General features: G+C 42.9%; 2 protein-coding genes across 3 annotated transcripts in view; one reads left to right on the top strand and one right to left on the bottom strand.

Moving 5' to 3' along the window:
• The window catches only part of psen2 (presenilin 2), a 54,002-nt gene extending 50,904 nt beyond the window's left edge, over nt 1–3,098 (top strand). For both annotated transcript variants that reach the window (XM_060899123.1, XM_060899124.1), the window contains exon 11: nt 49–3,098. In XM_060899123.1, coding sequence (XP_060755106.1) covers nt 49–204 — 156 coding nt within the window. In that variant the 3' untranslated portion in view covers nt 205–3,098. The remainder of the gene's footprint in view (nt 1–48) is intronic.
• A 2,396-nt stretch (nt 3,099–5,494) lies between these two features.
• dpy30 (dpy-30 histone methyltransferase complex regulatory subunit) overlaps nt 5,495–20,737 on the bottom strand; it is a 31,577-nt gene continuing 16,334 nt past the window's right edge. Inside the window, exons 2-5 of the mRNA XM_060899125.1 lie at nt 16,925–16,965; nt 16,793–16,840; nt 5,823–5,974; nt 5,495–5,693 (exon numbers count right to left, since the gene is read on the bottom strand). Of these exons, the coding sequence (XP_060755108.1) occupies nt 5,621–5,693; nt 5,823–5,974; nt 16,793–16,840; nt 16,925–16,965 (314 nt within the window). The 3' untranslated portion in view covers nt 5,495–5,620. The remainder of the gene's footprint in view (nt 5,694–5,822; nt 5,975–16,792; nt 16,841–16,924; nt 16,966–20,737) is intronic.

Genomic DNA, 20,737 nt, shown 5'->3' on the forward strand with positions numbered 1-20,737 from the left:
ACTGCTGTGCTGCGACCGTGTGCGGTACTTTCGCTCGTCTCTCCGTAGGGTCTGTGCCTGACTCTCCTGCTGCTGGCCATCTTTAAGAAAGCTCTCCCGGCTCTGCCCATCTCCATCGCCTTCGGACTCATCTTCTACTTCTCCACCGACAACCTGGTGCAGCCGTTCATGGACAGCCTGGCAGCTCATCAGTACTACATCTGATCCCGGAGACTCGACACCGCCATCGCCGCCAAGCCATAACGACACACCCGTCAATGTGAGAACTACTACAAAGCCTTTTATTTACCCTCGTACGTCAACGTGAGAGCACTGGAGGCAGGACGAGCTGGTGATTGCCGTCACCGTCGCCGGTCGCTCATGTAGACGTGGCCGGCGTCACATCACGTCTGCAGCCCTGATGATTTTTAGAATAAGTCGATCCGGGATCAGATCTCGCCCTTCAGATTCGGATTGATAACCGGATACGAGAAGCAGCACCTCACCCTTCAGAGTTAGATGTTCGGTGTGAAGGTGCTTCAGCGCCGAGCTTTCTTTCTGAGCTTCCCATACGCTCTTTAAAGCATTTATTATTTTGTGTTCAGATTTAAAGTCAGAAGCTGCTGCTTTTTTTTTTTTGCACAAATGTCAGAAAATGAAGAATGAAACCTACGACCAGTTTCTTAAGCCTGTTGTTGTTTGTTTATTCATTTTTAGGTTTAAAAAGGTCAATAAAATGGCATCGTGCAAGATTCTACTGAAAAACTTGGAAAGAATTGAAAGGCGAAATCAAACCGTACACAACCGTAACGGAGCTACGACACGAACGTAGCCAAGAAACCGCGGAAGTCTATTTAAAGCCTCGGTCACAACCGGCCGTACGTGCTCCTACGGCCGGTCTACGTGCAAGAAACGCACGGAGGGCGCGCGTATGACGTGCTGATTTTCGAGCCGCAGACCGGCCGCAGAGGTTCTTTGTCATGTCAAACAAACTCTACGGGCGCTTACGGTTTTTTCCAGGTTGCAAGACAAACTTACGGCCAACGCGCGTCTTTCTCCACAAACAAAAAAAACCGCAGCGATTTGGGAAATGCCAAAAATCGTACGTCCGGTTGTGACCTAGGCTTTAAGCTACACGTTCAGCATCACGCAGCCCTTTATAACTGATTAGCGCTGGACAAAACGGTTATCGAAGAAAAAACAAACATGATTTTCACATGAAGTGTTTTTGGCTTCTTAGTTAAAGGAAAAGGCAACTTTTGTACAAAATCACCACAAATAGATAGATAAATATATAAAGTAATCGATCATGGAATTTATAGAGAAAGAACAGACCGCATAACAGTATCTTTTAACTTTTAATAATCTGGGCTTGCACTGAGCTCAGCGAAGATGCGTTCCACCATATTGATCTACTGCGCGACGTCATGCGGCCCACCACTGAAAAGAACTCTTCAGTGCTTCATGGTAATAAGGTAAAAAACCAGTACAATCGCTTCTTCAAAGTTTCACCAAATGGTTTTATTTATGCAACTTAAAGCTCATAATACTGTAGAACTTTGGTCGAGTAAAAACACGGAGCAAAAACATGGCTGAATCCTGAATGACTCCTATTTGGATTTGTTCTACCAAGCCTACTGCGCATGCGTGAAGCGGCTCGGCTCGGTTTTCCCTTTCGGGCGCTCTCGTTTTCTGTTAGAATTTGGTAAAGAAAAAAATAAATAAATATTATTTACCAGCTTACCGGGTCCATGAACATAAATCTGACAGCTGACAAGGTCGGGATATAAACGAATCGAATACAAGCCACCCGCCGGGACTCCTAATCACAGTGATCTGTCTGTAAACACTGTTTTCATGGGCCCAGTGACGTCACAGATCAGAGGGAGGCGCATTAACGAAAGATTCTGATTGGTTTATAGTTGCCCACAATCTCAAAATGGCTGCCTCCTCCAACTTCAACTCCTCTGTGTCAATTCATGATTTCAAAGTTAAAAATATTTTTTCATGTTCGATATATAATGGAAATAATTAACGGAATTGATTACGTACATGTTTTTCTCCTATTACACACCTGGTTTTGTACAAAAGTTGCCTTTTCCTTTAATAATAATAATAATAATAATAATAATAACTGATCTGCTCTTAAAATGAACCCATAACCTCAGTAGAATTATTAATCATCATCATGACTGCATTATTAAGTCGTGTTAACTCTAACTGTATTAAATCGATTAAGAAATCATGAATAAATTCAATAACGGTTCCAAAACCACGACATATTTAAAACACCATCGGAACGATCACGATCACGTCTGTACGAGACTCTGAACGGCGCTACAAAGCCGACGAGTCGCACTTTTACGACACGAAGCTTCCATGACTCTGGTAATTGACGTTTTATTTTCAGAGCTTACATGAAAAACTGAACTATTTACTACTTTAAATTTTAGTTGATTCACAAACACTGTGTTCTTCTGTGCGTTTTTTGCTATTTTCAGTATGTTTTTATGTCTAATAGCTTACGAGCTCGACCTTTTTTTTTTTTTAAATCAGCGTGAGCAGGAACAACCCCCCTGGTTTATCGTTATCATTAACCAGTTACTTCAACATAACTGCACTTTGAATTAAACGAACAATCTTTCGAACGTTAGAAGGAAAAGTGAAAAGACGACGAGGAGACTCGGCTAAAACTCAGACGAGAAGATGGACAAGATCGAGCTTTGTTCCTTGTTTAACTCCTTACACTTTTTCTTCTCTTTATAAATGGATTGTTACACGGCTCGTTGCTCACAGACTGAAACGGACGCTTCCGGTCTCTCGGCTGTTCAGGCACACAGGAAATATAAAGAACCCTTTAATCCAAATCTCAAACGATCTGATTTACAGCCGAGGTGCTGGATTTATTCTTTCTCCTCTACGCCATGGGTCAGGCTGTTGTCGGAAAATCATCGGCTACGCTGAAGGTGACGAAGTAAAAGATCGTTTCGCAGTAACGGCTCGTCCCGGAGTGTTTTATTCCTCTTGCGCCACAGCAGTCAGTCAACAAATACAACTTTAGACTGAAAGGTTTGGGAAACAGAGCTCTCACTCACGTTATTGCAGTCGTTCTGTCACATCACCAGCCTTTCGTGAAGTGACTCGGACACTCGAGTCCTGAAGATGTCAGAAAATTTAAGACTCCTTCCGTAAATGATAGAAAACGTCACCAGATCAACAGCAAGCACTGCTCACATGGAGCATCATGTATACACCGTTACCATAGAAACGTGATCATATTCGAATGAATATGTTAATATGAACCAATCAGGATTGAGCACTGAGCAGCGCTGTGGTCTAAACCACTCCAGCGATCCATCAGTGTTCCGATTTTGTCGCAGTGATATAAATCACAACCCGCGTGATCAAAGGACGTACATTTAGGGTTCCGAGCATCAGTCAACTCGGACCGAACGCATCGCTGAGGTGAAATTTCAGGAACGGAAGGTTCTCTGGCTCCAAGAAAATCTTTTGAAACATCTCAATAGCGTTCATGGATTTAACGAGCGTGGAGAATTTATTTTGCGCGACAGAACGTTTGAGAAGCGTCGATCGGAGCTACTTCAGTGTGTGATTATACTCTCTACTGTTAAAGTTTGTGAACCCTTTAGAACTTTCTATATTTCTGCATAAATATGACCTAAAACATCATCAGATTTTCACACAAGTAGATAAAGAGAACCCAGTTAAACAAGACAAAAATATTATACTCGGTCATTTATTTGAGGAAAATGATCCAATATTACATATCTGTGGGTGACAAAAGTATGTGAACCTTTGCTTTCAGTATCTGGTGTGACCCCCTTGTGCAGCAATAACTGCAACTAAACGTTTGCGGTAACTGTTGATCAGTCCTGCACACCGGCTTGGAGGAATTTTAGCCCATTCCTCCATACAGAACAGCTTCAACTCTGGGATGTTGGTGGGTTTCCTCACATGAACTGCTCGCTTCAGGTCCTTCCACAACATTTCGATTGGATTAAGGTCAGGACTTTGACTTGGCCATTCCAAAACATTAACTTTATTCTTCTTTAACCATTCTTTGGTAGAATGACTTGTGTGCTTAGGGTCGTTGTCTTGCTGCATGACCCACCTTCTCTTGAGATTCAGCTCATGGACAGATGTCCTGACATTTTCCTTTAGAATTCGCTGGTATAATTCAGAATTCATTGTTCCATCAATGATGGCAAGCCGTCCTGGCCCAGATGCAGCAAAACAGGACCAAACCATGATACTACCACCACCATGTTTCACAGATGGGATAAGGTTCTTATGCTGGAATGCAGTGTTTTCCTTTCTCCAAACACAACGCTTCTCATTTAAACCAAAAAGTTCTATTTTAGTCTCATCCATCCACAAAACATTTCTCCAATAGCCTTCTGGCTTGTCCACGTGATCTTTGCTGCTTGTCTGCAGCTTGTAATGTTCTTTTTGGAGAGCAGTGGCTTTCTCCTTGCAACCCTGCTATGCACACCATTGTTGTTCAGTGTTCTCCTGATGGTGGAGAGGCCTTCAGTTGCTTAGAAGTTACCCTGGGGCCCTTTGTGACCTCGCCGACTATTACACGCCTTGCTCTTGGAGTGATCTTTGTTGGTCGACCACTCCTGGGGAGGGTAACAATGGTCCTGAATTTCCTCCATTTGTACACAATCTGTCTGACTGTGGATTGGTGGAGTCCAAACTCTTTAGAGATGGTTTTATAACCTTTTCCAGCCTGATGAGCATCAACAACGCTTTTTCTGAGGTCCTCAGAAATCTCCTTTGTTCATGCCATGATACACTTCCACAAACGTGTTGTGAAGATCAGACTTTGATAGATCCCTGTTCTTTAAATAAAACAGGGTGCCCACTCACACCTGATTGTCATCCCATTGATTGAAAACACCTGACTCTAATTTCACCTTCAAATTCACTGCTAATCCTAGAGGTTCACATACTTTTGCCACTCACAGATATGTAATATTGGATTATTTTCCTCAATAAATAAATGACCAAGTGTAATATTTTTGTCTCATTTGTTTAACTGGGTTCTCTTTATTTACTTTTAGGTCATATTTATGCAGAAATATAGAAAATTCTAAAGAGTTCAAACTTAAGCACCACTGATTGGTCGAAACTTCAATTCAGTCATAAATGAGCTTTTTGTTTTCCTTCTTTTCTGCTGTTAGAGTTCAGAAAGATAAACATGACCAGAACGATGAAGGCGGTGCTTTGAGACTTTTGTTTTTCCCCTGAAACTGAGTGTGTTGATATTCCCAAGAGGAACGTACTCACTCACATTTTCTAGATTCTTGTGTAAACCAACCCGATGTTGATTTTTGTATATTTACACATGTATATAACCTGAGGTTTCCTCACCGGCTTCTGTTTGTCGTGTGAAACTGATGTTGCGTGAGAATAAATAAAAAAAAAGTGTAAACATCCCAGACAAACTGGATAATAAATTATTAAACTGAGAAATGAAGCTTGGTCAGCGTTATGTTTCTGCTGTAACATTTTTAATTGCGTTTAAAAAAGAAAAGAAGAAAACAGAACAGAGAGTTAGTGAACAGTAAGGACAAGTGACTGACATGTTATGGTTGCATTTCGATCCTTCAGCAGCTTAACTCCGGTCCTCGAACTGCGACTTGTTCTTCAGGAGGAACGTCGCTAAAAACTCGATCGGATTTGGAGGCCTGTAGAAAAGGAGGGGGAAAAAAGTGTCAAGTTCTTCAGAATCAATCAATCATCGCAGGTTATCCTTCCTACTACTTTCTCCTAAAAACCATCTGGAGGTCTTGAGCAGAGCCTCTGCTGAAACGCACCGTTCCTTGGCGAGCACCGAGAGGCCCTGGAGCAGAATGGGCACCACCGTCTGATCCAGATACGCTCGCGTAGGGAGAGTCTGTAGCGTCTGGAGGTCCACCTTCTGTTTGGGCACTTTGTCAGCGTTGGCTTTCTCGCTCTCCACTATTCTCTACACACACACACAGTCATGTGAAAAAGAAAGTACACCCTCTTTCAAGTCTAGGTTTTAAGTGTCAGGACATACACTACCATTCAAAAGTTTGGGGTCACTTTGAAATGTCCTTATTTTTGAAAGAAAAGCACTGTTCTTTTCAATGAAGATCACTTTAAACTAATCAGAAATCCACTCTATACATTGCTAATGTGGTAAATGACTATTCTAGCTGCAAATGTCTGGTTTTTGGTGCAATATCTCCATAGGTGTATAGAGGCCCATTTCCAGCAACTCTCAGGCTCTGTTCACACTGCAGGCTGAAGTGACTCAAATCCGATCTTTTATTGACAATATGAACGACACAGATCCGATTTTTTCAAATCTGACCCAGGCCGTTTGGATATGTGGTGCTAATTCCGATTCCTATCCGATCTTTTCATATGCGACTTCAGTCTGAACCGCCAGGTCGCATTCATCCGACTTACACGTCATCAACAAGCCACAAACGTCACTATTCTGCGCTGAAGTAGGCGGCGGGTCTCTCAAAAAAAGTTACAACATGGCGCATAATCACGGGCGCAGATAGAGGGTGGGACGAGTCATATTTAAATTCACCTCGTTCGGTCCCCCCCCACTTATAGGGAGGAAAAAACGTCTATGCTGTCTTTCTTTGCATAAGGCAAACCTCACGGAAAAATCAAAAGACTAATTACCATTCGGTTTATTGAGGTGCACAGCAGTGTATACATAGTTGCAACAACTCACATAAAACAAAGACTGATATTCGGTTGGTTGAGCTGCGCAGACTGCACAGGTTGCGAGCTCGAGCTTGGTTGCTATGGTTACTAACAACAAGTTTGACAGGCATATCGGGGTTGGGGTTGGTTTGCTGGCAGCTTTGTCCCCCCCAGTTTTTTGTCCCCCCCAGTTCAAAAAACGTATCTGCGCCCCTGCGCATGACATCAATGCGAGGGACGCTTCGGGCTGTGAAGGTTCTGAATCTTCTCAATGGAAGGACGCAGAGGTTAGGGAGCTGATTTCCATTTGGGGGGATGCAGCTATTCAAGCTAGATTGGATGGGTCATAGTCATACCGCAACCGGGCGGTTTTACTTCCGTAAACACTGGCCATGCTCACTGCGTGTGACGCCGTCGTATCCTGCAATGCGCATGCGGAACACTTTTAGGTCGCTTTTCGTTCATACTGAGGATCACATACAAGTCGCATATATTTGTTAATGTGAACGACCTCACAAAAAAATCGGATTTCACAAAAAAATCTGAATTGAGCATTGCAGTGTGAACGTAGCGTCACTCCAGTGTTCTAATGGTACAATGTGTTTGCTCATTGCCTCAGAAGGCTAATGGATGATTAGAAAACCCTTGTACAATCATGTTAGCACAGCTGAAAACAGTTGAGCTCTTTAGAGAAGCTATAAAATTGACCTTCCTTTGAGTAGATTTAGGTGGTGTTTACATTAGACCGTATCGTTTTCGTTGCGGATGCACTGTCCGTGCACATTAAAACGCCGGAAAACGACTCCACAGGCGGAACAGTTTGAATCCGCCAGGGCCCACGTATTCAACCCATGCTGCGTTCATGTGCTATGGGAATTATGGTAAATACCAAACGCCGACATGGATTGCACACATGAACGCCCCCTCTTGTGGTATTTTCCACTGGGCAACTCGTAGAAAATTTTGATACACGAGTTGCCGAGATGAGATGAACTTTAACCTTTTCAACATGGCGGCGAGCGGTACAAGACACTTGAATGTTAAGCATTGTACGCTACTAAAGTTTTTTTTACTAGTACTAGTGGGTAGTTTTTTGTGTCTATGCAATGTTGCGTCATTAACAAGTGTAATATAATACGTTAGAAATCCGTTTCCTTTAAAAATGTGTTATGGTTTGTTTTTACCTATCCAGAGCAGACGCTATTGCTAACGATAGCTAACTAACTATTGCTAACTTGAATCTGGTCCACCATCTTTAATTTGTCAACAACAACAAAAGCATATGAACACAACACACTGGTAAATACCACTTCCCAACTGGAAAATATCATCTTCCCATCGCACATGAACGCAGCACCAGTACGTATCTGATCTGGTGCTGTGTAAACATCGAGGAACGAGGATACGCAGTGCTGAGCTCTAGCTGACGTCGTCATTGGACAACGTCACTGTGACATCCACCTTCCTGATTCGCTGGCGTTGGTCATGCCACGTTGGTCATGTGAATGAGCAATACAGGAAGTGTGTTGAGGAAGTCATTAAGTGAATGAGCAATACAGGAAGTGTGTTGGTTACCGTAGCACTAAATAGTCTTGTAATCGCAAAAAACGGCCGTTCTGCGAGGTGAAGAGTGTACCGAACACTGTTAGATCCTTCTAGCATAAACACGAAGGCCATACACGGTGTAAAAAAGGCGTCATTGTAGTACCAGTACCGCCGATAACAGACTGGCATACTTCATTTTTTACAACGACATCCTTCCACTTGCAAGTGGTGAGTGACTTGCGCATGCCCGATATGCACTGGGATCATGTGACGTGCCGTCTAATTAGTCATGTGATTAGCGTATCCGTGTATTGGCGTTGCTGTGTGCACAGGGAACGGTTTTGTTGCGGGCACAGAAATTGTGTGTGTGTACGCGAATCGTTTTAAAAACGTTAATCTGATGATCCGCTGATTCGAAATAATGTAAACAGGGCCTGAGTTTCTGGAGCATCACATTTGTGGGGTCGATTAAATGCTCAAAATGGCCAGAAAAATGTCTTGACTATATTTTCTATTCATTTTACAACTTATGGCGGTAAATAAAAGTGTGACTTTTCATGGAAAACACAAAATTGTCTGGGTGACCCCAAACTTTTGAACGGTAGTGTAATAAAACATCTGGTCCTTATCAGGTCTTAAAATTAGGCAAATACAACCTCAGATGACCAATGACATATTCGCCCGGTCATTATTTATTTAAGACAAAGCAAGCCAAAAATGCAGTAGCACTGTGAGAAAAATTAAGTACACCCTTACTGCTTCCATAGAAATTACGAAGGCAGTTAGCAGCCAGGTGTTGATCAAATTAATTTAATTGATCATCAGCAAGTGTAGCCACGTCTTAAAAAGTAGTAGTTTGCTGGTCTGGAGCACTCAGGTGTATGTTAACATAATGCCAAAAAGGAAAGATATCAGTAACGATCTTAGGTGGGGTTTACATTAGACCGTATCAGCGGATCATCAGATTAACGTTTTTAAAACGATTAGCGTGCACACAGCAACGCCAATACACGATTCGCGTACACACAGCAACGCCAATACACGGATACGCTCAGCTCCGCAGGCATCCTGCGCTCCAAATCACTCCGCCCTGAACAGCGAGTGCCCTCTGGAGGGTGCGCACTCCGGCCCTGCGCAGCTCACAGAGCGCGCGAGTGAAGCGCACGAGCAGTGATTCGGGACTGAGCCGCTGTGTGTGAGATCCCAGCGCATATCACTTACTACTTGCAAGTGGAAGGATGGCAAGCCTAAAGACAATCATAACTACACAATGGGCAGTATTTGCATCAGTATTTGCAGTATTTTCATACTTTTATACTCTTTAATGAAAGGTGATACAAGGCGGAAGTCCGCGCCATTTTTCAGCAGTCGCGTCACATGACCAACGCCAGCGAATCAGGAAGGTGGATGTCACAGTGACGACGTCCAATGACGACGCCAGCTAGAGCTCAGCACAGAGTATCCGTGTATTCTCAATGTTTACACAGCACCGGACCAGACACGATCTGGATTGAATACGTGGACCCTGGCGGATTCCCGTTTCCCGGTGTTTTAATGTAAACGGACAGTGCATCCGCGAAGAAAACGAGACAGATACGGTCTAATGTAAACTTGGCCTTAGAGAAGCAATCGTTTCTGCACATCAGTCTGGGACGGGTTATAAGGCCATTTCCAAACCATCATTCTACTGTGAGAAAGATTATTCAGACGTGGAAAACATTCAAGACAGTTGCCAGTCTTCCCAGGAGTGGACGTCCCAGCGAATTTACTCCAAGGTCAGACCATGCAATGTTCAGAGAAATTGCAAAAAAAAACCAAGAACTACATCTAGGACTCTACAGGCCACAGTTAGCATGTTAAAGTTCATGACAGTACAATTAAAAAAAAAAAACTGCGTAAGTATGACTTGTTTGGAAGGGTTGCCAGAAGAAAGCCTCTTCTATCTAAAAAGAACGTGACAGCACGGCTTCAGTTTCCAAAGATGCATCTGAACAAGCCACAAGCCTTCTGGAACTTTGGGCAGATGAGACCAAAGTGGAAATGTTTGGCGAAACCCAAACACAGCATATCGGCACAAACACCTCACACCAACCATCAAGCGCGGTGGTGGAGGGCTGATGATTTGGGCTTGTTTTGCAGCCACAGGGCCTGGGCACCTTGCAGTCATTGAGTCAACCATGAACTCCTCTGTATACCAAAGTATTCTAGAGGCAAACGTGAAGCCATCTGTCTAACAGCTAAAGCTTGGCCGCAATTGGGTCATGCAACAGGACAATGATCCCAAGCACACCAGCGAATCTACAGCAGAATGGCTGAAAAAGAAAAGAATCAAGGTGTTGGAATGGCCAAGTCAAAGTCCAGACCTCAGGCCAATTGAAATGGTGTGGTGAGACCTTAAGAGAGCTCTGCATAAACAACTGCCCTCAAACATGAATGAGCTGAAGCAATGCTGTCGAGAAGAGCGGGCCAAAATTCCTCCACAACGATGTGTGAGACTGATAAAGTCATACAGAAAACAATTACTTCAAGTTATTGCTGCAAAAAGTGGTTCTACAAGCTATTGAATCATATGCAGAGACTCAGATTGTTGGCACGCCCGCGTCTAAGACGCACTATTTCGAATAATGAACGCATTGTTGAGAGGGGCAGGGGCCAATATGGACGCGAGCATTTTATACCCCATTTGGAACGTTTCGTGGTGTATTACTTGACTTCATGGTTTCAATATCGAAAATCTTGCACAAATATGCAACTTCCAACATAATTATCTGGATATTCAACAGATTTCAGCATCGGATGAATTTGTTTTGACTGCCGCCATATTGAATATACGTCGGACCTGTTCGTGTATTTACACCGCCCTGTTTGTAGTGTCCCAAGCGAGTAAAACCTGATCCAAGTCTTTCGCTAGGTGGCGTCTTACGGTCCATGTATGAATATTCGAAAGAGACAAGAAAACATGGATAAGAAAAAAAAAAGAAAAAATACATCCATTTTGTCATTCTTCGGCAGAAAGAGAGTACATTCACCTGAAAAACTGATACCCCTGATACCCAAGGTAATTAGTCATACTAGATTTACAACAACTACGACAACAGCAACCACTACTACTACTGTAGACCTACACCAAACTGAAAACAAGTTAATAAAATAAATTAATGAAATTAGAAGTAGAGATGATTAGAGACGAGCAGAATTAGACCGTCACAGCATGCAAAAAACAAACCCATTCTTGTGCTATAATTTACAAGGAGGAGATAATATACTAGTGCATCTCAAAAAATTGGAAAATATTGAACTTTTTCACAATATTCTATCAGTTATTTAAGAAAGTGAAAATGTTATATATTATAGACTCATTACACAAACTAAAATGTTTCAAGCATTTTTCTATTTTAATTTTAATCAGTATGGCATACAGTACAAAAACATTTAAAAAAAAATCTCAAAATATTAGAATTTCATTTCGAGTTTGAGTAAAACAGTATGAACACAGTGTATCTCTCGGTCTAGTTCAGTACACACAACCACAATCATGGGGAAGACTGCTGACTTGACTGTTGTCCAGAAGATGATCGCTGATGCCCTCCACAAGGAGGGTAAGCCACAAAAGGTCATTGCTGAAAAGGGTGGCTGGAAAAGGTGCACAAGCAACAGGGATGGCCGCAGTCTTGAGAGGACTGTCAAGAAAAGTTGATTCAAGAACTTGGGAGAGCTTCACAAGGAGTGGACTGAGGCTGGTGTCAGTGTATCAAGACCCATCACGAACAGACATCTTCAAGAAAGGGGATACAACTTTCACATTCCTAATATCAAGCTACTCCTGAGCCAGAGACAATGTCAGAAGTAAAACAAAAAAGGCTTTAAATATTTCACTTTACATGTAATGAATATAGAATATATGAAAGTTTAGCTTTTTGAATTAAATTATGAAAATAAGGAACTTTCATGGTATTCTAATTTTTTGAGATGCACTAGTAGATGTGATATATAGTGGCCTGTGGTTGAATTCAAAAATATTGCCACTGATTAAACAATATCCAGGGATGTGATTTGGGGCTGGTGAAATTATCTGAAAATTTTAGCCGGGGGTCTGGGGGCCGCAGCCCCCCGAAGCTCCTGGGTTCTGGGGTTTTCTGACTTAATAATTGTACTAAAATGGCAAGCAAACACACAAGAAAAAAAACAAAAAAAACAAAAACCACTTGTCATGATTAACAAATTCAAGCCAATTTAATGGTCAACATGCAACTCTGAGCCCCTATAGTAAATTCAGTGATTCTTAACTGACAAAAAGCCAAAACATGAAACCTAAAAATGTCATTCTAAATTAAATCATCTGCATTAGAATAAATAGAAAATTGTATAAAAGAGTGATTCCATGCTTATGGGTACTGAAATGGGGACATGAACTTATTCACCTAAAACCATTTCTTTTTTTACCATCAGGTCACAAAACATGTAATCTTTAATGAATGATATGTTAAAAGATAACTTTAATTTTCTGAGATGTAATAAAAACATATTTATATGCCAAAGTCAAGCCTATGAGTTCCAAAATGATGTCTGTTACATTACTTCTGTTACGATTGTCCATCTCGCGTCTGTTACAAATTAATTACAATCTAGCTATATACCATGTTAATCTTATTGAAAGAATGTGTATGTTTATTCTACTACACATGTTTATTAATTATATTTGCTAAAACATCACCTTCCTATGTTTCAAAAAGTAATTCTACATTGTTAAAATTGAGAATATATATGTCCACAACACTTCTGTTACGTTCTGACTTTGGCATATAAATATGTTTTTATTACATCTCAGAAAATTAAAGTTATCTTTTAACATATCATTCATTAAAGATTACATGTTTTGTGACCTGATGGTAAAAAAAAGAAATGGTTTTAGGTGAATTTTTAAAAATAAGTTCATGTCCCCATTTCAGTACCCATAAGCGTGGAATCACTCATAAGGAAAAACAAAATTTATACTTTCAATTACTGTAGAAGTTGAACATACCTAAATGTGCCTTTTCAAACAAACATGATGCAACATAAGAATTCATCCACAATCTTCAGGAACTCTCAAAGAAAAAAAGATGCGAGCATCCATGTCCAGTTCCAGCACATCAGTCACTTTTTTTCTGCAGTTTCTACTCTAACAATGTCAACTTCATATACATAACTCTATAGTGTTCACTCACTTAAGGATAATCATAACTCCACAGTGTTCACTCACTTAGGTGGTGTTTACATTAGACCGTATCCGTATCGTTTTCGTCGCGGATGCACTGTCCGTGCACATTAAAACGCCGGGAAACGACTCCACAGGCGGAGCAACTTGAATCCACCAGGGCCCACGTATTCAACCCAGTACGTATCTGATCCGGTGCTGTGTAAACATTGAGGAACGAGGATACGCAGTGCTGAGCTCTAGCTGACATCGTCATTGGACAACGTCACTGTGACATCTACCTTCCTGATTCGCTGGCGCTGGTCATGCCACGTTGGTCATGTGACGCGACTGCTGAAAAACGGCGCGGAGTTCACTTCCTGCTATTTGTCGATGGAAAATGCGTACCTTTTGACATCTCCTCCTTCGCGTGAGGGAAGTCTTTCCCACTTGCGCGGGCATCCTCTGGCGAGGGGTAGTGGTCCAAAAAACGGCCCAGTATGTCCCCATATTTTGTTTGGACACTTTTCCAGTCCACACCCTGAGCCGACACCGTTGTTTTATAATCCAATGTTACGTTTAGTAACAATTGGACCTCGTCATCCGTCCATGAAAAAATGGTCTTTAGGCTTGCCATCCTTCCACTTGCAAGTGGTGAGTGACTTGCGCATGCCCGATATGCACTGGGATCATGTGACGTGCCGTCTAATTAGTCATGTGATTAGCGTATCTGTGTATTGGCGTTGCTGTGTGCACAGGGAACGGTTTTGTTGCGGGCACAGAAATTTTGTGCGTGTACGCGAATCGTTTTAAAAACGTTAATCTGATGATCCGCTGATTCGAAATGATGTAAACAGGGCCTTAAGGATATTCAGAACCCCAGTGTTCACTCACTTAGGTTTCGTTTCTATCCCGGGCTCCAGCCCGACTTTGCACGCTCGTAGCTCGGGCAGGGGAGGTCCCAGAATCCCCAAACTTGACAGCCAGAGTCCTCTGCCCTCCCCCCAAAGAACCAGCGCGGGCAGGGCGCGCTAGCCCCGCGCCTCGGGACGTAATTCACCCCGAGGCGAGCCGCGGCGCTCCGCTTAGGTTTCGTTTCTATCCCGGGCTCCAGCCCGACTTTGCACGCTTGTAGCTCGGGCAGGGGAGGTCCCAGCATTCCCAAACTTGACAGCCAGAGACCTCTGCCCTCCCCCAAAGAACGAAATCGCTGAACAAATGTCTCACAGTCTTATGTCCAACGTCTGTAGCAACCTCTTTCTCCAACCATTCCCAGCGGAACTTGTTTTTCACTATTCCGTCGATTTCTTTAACTCGATTTGCATCTTTCAACTCTTTGTTTGAAGCGAGCTTACGCACAGCTATCTAACAAGCGCGTTCATTGGTTGTTACAGAGCGATGGGCCAATCACGTACCTCGTTTCATCTCAATGACGGAATTACCGAAAGTCAGAACGAATAGGATACGAATGCGGATTTTTGAGCGAAAAATCGGAAAATTTTTTTTTCAAATTTTGAGGTGAAAAAAGCGGAATTCCGCGAATTCGCGGAAAAATCACATCCCTGAATCTCTCAATATATTTGGCTGAAGCATTGATTTTTGTCATCTACATTGCTTCATATGGCTTCTAATACCAAAAAAAAACCCCAGAATTGAGAAGAAAAAAAAAACAGCCCCTGGGCTGCCCCAGCTGTTCATTGGGCTCGCTTCACTCACTAGGTTCGCTTCAACTGAAGGATAATCACTGGGCCCCCCATTGTAGAAATGGGCCCCTGTTTTTTTCCCAGGAGGGGCCTTGTGGGCCCCTTGACCTGCAAAACAATCTGATACCCTGTCCACACTAGGGATTTTGTACCGATATGAAACTACTTTCGTACCGCAACACCTGTCCACACTAGCAACTATACCGGTACTGTAGCGGTATAACTGTATCGGTACGAAACCCACAAATGTATGGGTTTCGTATCGGTACTGTAGCGCTTCGCTGTAGTGTGGACAGATGAAGCGGCTCTGTATCGATACAAATATAATGCGCATGCGCAAAGTCACACACCTCAATTGATGTCTTCGCTGAATAAAATAGTGAAGAACGGAGATTCGTTTGTTTCTTTCTCAACTGCCTCGCGCGTTTTATACAAATCGACTGAATAAATGACCAGAAATACAGACTGGACATTGACAACAAAAAGCACACACATGTTGTTTCATCCGCCATATTCTCAGAAGGAAGTTACTCGGTAACCACGGAAACATTTCGCGCATGCGCATTTCAACTACCGTGAAAGAAAACTGCAAACATTTCTCGCTAGCGTGGACAGACGCACTAAACTGTACCGGTATACTTTGTATCGATACAGTTATACCACTATCGTACTGGTATAAAGGCCAATTTATGCTGACAACCCAGTCCTCGCAGACAGTGTCGCAGATAGCGTCTGCGTAGCCCCCCCACCTTCACAGACGCTCTGCGCGCACCTCCCAAAAATTGTGACCACCGCAGAAGCCTCGCAGACAGCGTCGCAGACAAGAGGGCTCTGATTGGTCCACTCTACATCCGCTGTACACGCACTTCCGCTTCCCTGCTTTCCCGGTTTGGTTTGTTTTCACGACCGCCATTTTTAAAAACACGAGTGAAGATGGAGCAGCACGAAGAGCGGTTGATTGAGGAAGTGAGGAAGTACGTACATCTATACGACTCCAGTTCTAGTCATTATAAGTAACCGGAGGATAAACACTCCACTAACCACACCCACCAACTACTCCTAGCGATTTCGCGACTTCGCGCCCCCTTGTGTTGTGGCGGTGAATAACCGCGCACGCCTATTACTCCCCGCTCAACGATAAATTACAACTGTCTGCGAAAAGCTATCTGCGAAAGCCTTGTCGCAAGAGCATGCAGAGGCCTTAAGTGTGAACACAGCATGAGTCTCTGCATATGGCGTACTTACTTTTTCACACATGGATTCTGCATTTTCACTTAATTTTCGTTAAATACAGTAAATAATGACACGGTGGAACCTGTTGTGTGTTGCTTTACACCTGGGGTCAGATTTGCGTAATTTTAGGACCTCGTAAGGATCAGATGATTTTTTTTTTAGGCCATGTCTTGATCGGAAAAACCATGTAACTGAAAGAGGGTGTACTTTCTTTTTCACATGACTCTACAAGGAAAGCAATCATAAGATCCAAACCGTACACAGAGTTAGTTACACACGATTCATACCACATCGCTGCTAAAGTCTTGATTTAACTGTAAACGGATGCACGGTACAGCAGCGTGTCGAATCCCTGCCAGAGGAACAGAACGCTTGAGGATGTGCTGTTCGAGGGAAATAATCAACTAAACAGCGCTACGCTTCTGCTCGTGTCTGATACCTGGATGTTTTCCGTGAGCCCGTACTCTGCATGGGGATTTTCTGCAACCTGAAACAGAAACGATGCTGGTCAGAAGTGATTGAGGAAAAGTTTTGCCACCCCAAATCTCTCATTAGTGTTAGAGTAGCTCACAGGAGTGTGTCCTTCCATGCTCTGATCCGCATCCGTGTGATCTGGAAACACACAGACGGAGAACTTCATGATCCTTCAGACTGTGCTGGGTGTCTGACTTTAAAGGGATCCTCCAGCGGCTCGACTGTCAAACTGCTTTTATGTAAAATTAGTCGTAGTTTAAAATAATAATAGGTACTAGGGTGCATCAGTTGCCCTCACTTTCATAAAATCTGATGCATTTTTGTTCGGGTGTTCCTTTTCACCAATAAAGACATCCTGTAAAATGTTTTGACCAGATTCAAAAGTCTAATGGTGGCACCATGAGGTTCATTTTTTGCCAAAAAACGCTTACCGTAAAATACCAAATAATAGCCGAGTTCCAATTAACCGCCGAGTTCCCTTTAACGGCCGGGTGTACGCGTGTGTTGTGACAAATAAAGGCCGGTTCCGAATACTCGCCGGGGTCTAAAAAAAAAACAAACAAAAAAAAAAAAAACGTCCGAACGTTCTATCTAGAATCTTGAGGCCCAGCACTTTTCTGGTTTTCTGGTGTTTAAACGATTTTGCATTGCATAGTTTTCTACCGAAACAATATGAATGAATGAATGAATGAATGAATGAAATTATTTCTATAATACTGTTTACAACATTTTGTTACGTGATAATAAACATGCCATTTCAATGTTATAATCTTGGTCTACCGTAATATTTCTTGAGGAATGCAACTCCGTAACTTTTGACAGATGTCTTAGCCACCCCTTTGGGTATACCCAACGAAAGCCAGCGTGTGTGGTGACATTGAGGACTGCGGGTTTCCAAGGTTGGACTGCTGCTTCTGTTAAACGACCTAAATTGCCGAATGCATGCGTCAAAGCACACACTGAGTTTTATTAAAGACCTTATACCATTTCACTTGCCCTTACCCATTCGGATCTGGAAGACGCTTTACAAAAAAGGTGAGAGCGTTCTAACATGCATTTCAGTCTGCTCGCGGCCAATCTAATCCAAGGGGCCTTTTCAACAAGTAATCTGTCGTGCAAGTTGGGCAGAAGCACGCGTCAGGCAGGCAACATGTAGGCCTACAAGTCAGTAACCTATTCAACTAACTTTCATCCGAACTTTAAGTTTTCTACGGGGTCGAGCCACCGTACCAACTCACTCGGGGAATAGGCTCATATCCGCCAAACAGGGAGACGTCTTGGAGAGAAACGTGATGCAAGATGACAGTATGTAGCCACTGCAGGTCACTTATTTTTCAGCATAAGAAAAAACCCTTTGGTTTGACACTTCGCACCCTAATTATGTTGCTTCAACGTCGCGCCCTCCATGCAATTTCAGATTGACAGACATCGCGAAGCACAAAGGGTGGAGGCTGCATGGGTGAGGGTGATAGCAAGTGACCATAACGTTGCAGAGTAATTAAATCACAGTGCTGCGCACAGACAATGGTGTGGTTTCTTGATTATTTTGTAAAGCATGCGCTTAACTAGTCATTAACAGGAAAAGGTGTGTGATTTATCCTTTATCCACCCCGACTGTGCCATGCGAAGATGCATTCTGCGTCTTCAAAATTCCCCGAAGTCGGCACCGTGCTATCTGTAATCTAACTCTAAACAAACTGTAAGTTATACTGGTTAAAAGTAGGCCTATCTGAGAATGATTTTTTCCCCGTTTTGAGGTAGATTTTGGGGAAGGTGTTTGTGAAGAAGGAATTAATCGCCTGTTCCAAATAGCCGCCTAGTCTCTAATACGCGCCGGGTCTCTTACGTGATTGAGACAAATAATCGCCCGGGCTATTATTTGGTATTTTACGGTATTTTATGTTTTCGCGTAAGGTTTGAATCACAATGTTGGACTCCATTTATCAGGGATGAGAGTGGGTGGTCACCAAAAAAGCAGAAAACAAGATGGTGCCCGAAGCCGGGGGTCTGGAAAATTTTGAAAAATAAGGCCTTACAAACCACTTTTCCTGCAATCTGAGCTGTAGTAGATAAAAAAAATCTGTTGTCTTTTTTTTATATATATATTTACATGAAAATATGTTTCAAATCAACTGAGGTTTTTCACCCACGTGACCAAGTCATGTGATGCATCGTTAGGCTGCCATTTTGGACGTCACGGCTCGAATCGGTTTGAATGCGAGGAAGGCGACAAACGAAAAACATAAAAGAAAAAGGAGCGAGATGCAGAAAACACCTTCGCTATCCAGCGACGTAGGGCATTTACAGGGCGAGCAGAGGGAGAGGTATTTGCAAAAATTGAGGTTAGCAGGCTTAGAGAACGACGTTTACCTGCTTCCACCAGGATTGTTCACTGACGTACGGAAGTACACGAAGCCCTCGTCTTTACCTGACTTCGGCCCACATGATCTGTATACCTATGTCGTTAAAAACCCATCGCCATACACAGGTATTGATCTGAAAGCGTATAAGAGTTTGGATCAGGGCTTTGAACCGGTTCAAGGAACGAAAACGAAAACCGGGAACTTTTTCTATTTCACATGGAACAGAAACGAAACCAGAAACTTTATTATTTTTAATGTTCCGGAACAGAAACGCTTATTAAAAATAATGGTAACCGGTTAATACTGGTTTTTATTTCGTTCCTCAAAGTTTCCGTAGCCTACAAATAAAAAAGTCATTCTTCTCCTGCGTAAGTTTCTATGACCCGCTGGGGTTCACTTCCTGTGTGACGTTCACTGACTGAATGGAGAGAGCGGGAGGGTGGACCAGGGTTTTTTCTAGAAAAATTTAGTATGAGGGCGCTCACCATGGCGAGGGAGCGAAGCGGGGGGGGATGGTGCCGGTTGTCCCCCCCGCCGTGCAAAGCCTTTGAAAAATGCTCCAATGGGACATTCTGAGGCTATCTGAGAGGGAAATTATAACAAATTGTCTGTCAACATTGAAAAAGAAAGAAGTAATCTGCTTCTGCCCCGGACAGTCTTTGGCTTTCTTCCGCTTCGTGCTGCGGGATGACATCTTTAAATGCCCAAGTGTCAACAAAAACAACTCGCGAACTACTTCTGTCAAAAGCTCCCGCGCCAGTGGGTGAAAGGTCATTCAGTCTCGAGAAATCTCGCTCTACAAGTCAGCCGACCTTGTATGTAACCCATGTCAAATCTCGCGAGAGCAGCCACGACAAGTAAACAACATGGCGCCTCAGTCTGGAAAACACCAATTCGGATTGTTTTTGCACCGTCTGGCGGTGTATCTACTATGATTGGAATATTTTTGGAGCAATTATAACGTATTTGATGATCAGACACATTGTCACGTAGTGCTGCTGGGATGTTTTCACGGAGTCGGTAAGGGGGCGCAGGCTGAGAGTAAGAGGGCGCAGCGCCCCTGTTCCCCCGTTTAGACGAAAGCCTGGTGGACTACTATCACGTCTCCACATCTTAAATAAGAGGTAAATATTGCAGTCTGTCGTTATTCAAAAACGTCAATTTCAAACACGATATCAATATATTTGTCCACGTTAATGAGAGGCTCGCGAACATTAAATGACGTTAACCTCTGTTAGCCTATCAATGCATAGGGCCTGACTAGCCTTTGGTAACACACTAAACGAATTCTCTTTCATTTTTGGCACTTTTTCTGTTTGTGTAGATGGGAAGACATACTGAGAATCCAAATCGCCAACATTTGAAATAATAATTGTTTTGAATTATTTCTTGTCTTAGTTAATGAAGGTTGTAATAGAATTAGCCTACATTTGGCTTAAGCTGGACGAGACAGAGACATAATTTTATAGCCATTTGTTAAACAGCTGACAGGGAACGTAATTAACCGTTCCGGGAACGAAATTTTTGTGTTCTAACCGGTTCGGGAA

The sequence above is a fragment of the Neoarius graeffei genome, chromosome 18, assembly GCF_027579695.1.
Source record: "Neoarius graeffei isolate fNeoGra1 chromosome 18, fNeoGra1.pri, whole genome shotgun sequence".
In the NCBI taxonomy this organism is placed as follows: domain Eukaryota; kingdom Metazoa; phylum Chordata; class Actinopteri; order Siluriformes; family Ariidae; genus Neoarius; species Neoarius graeffei.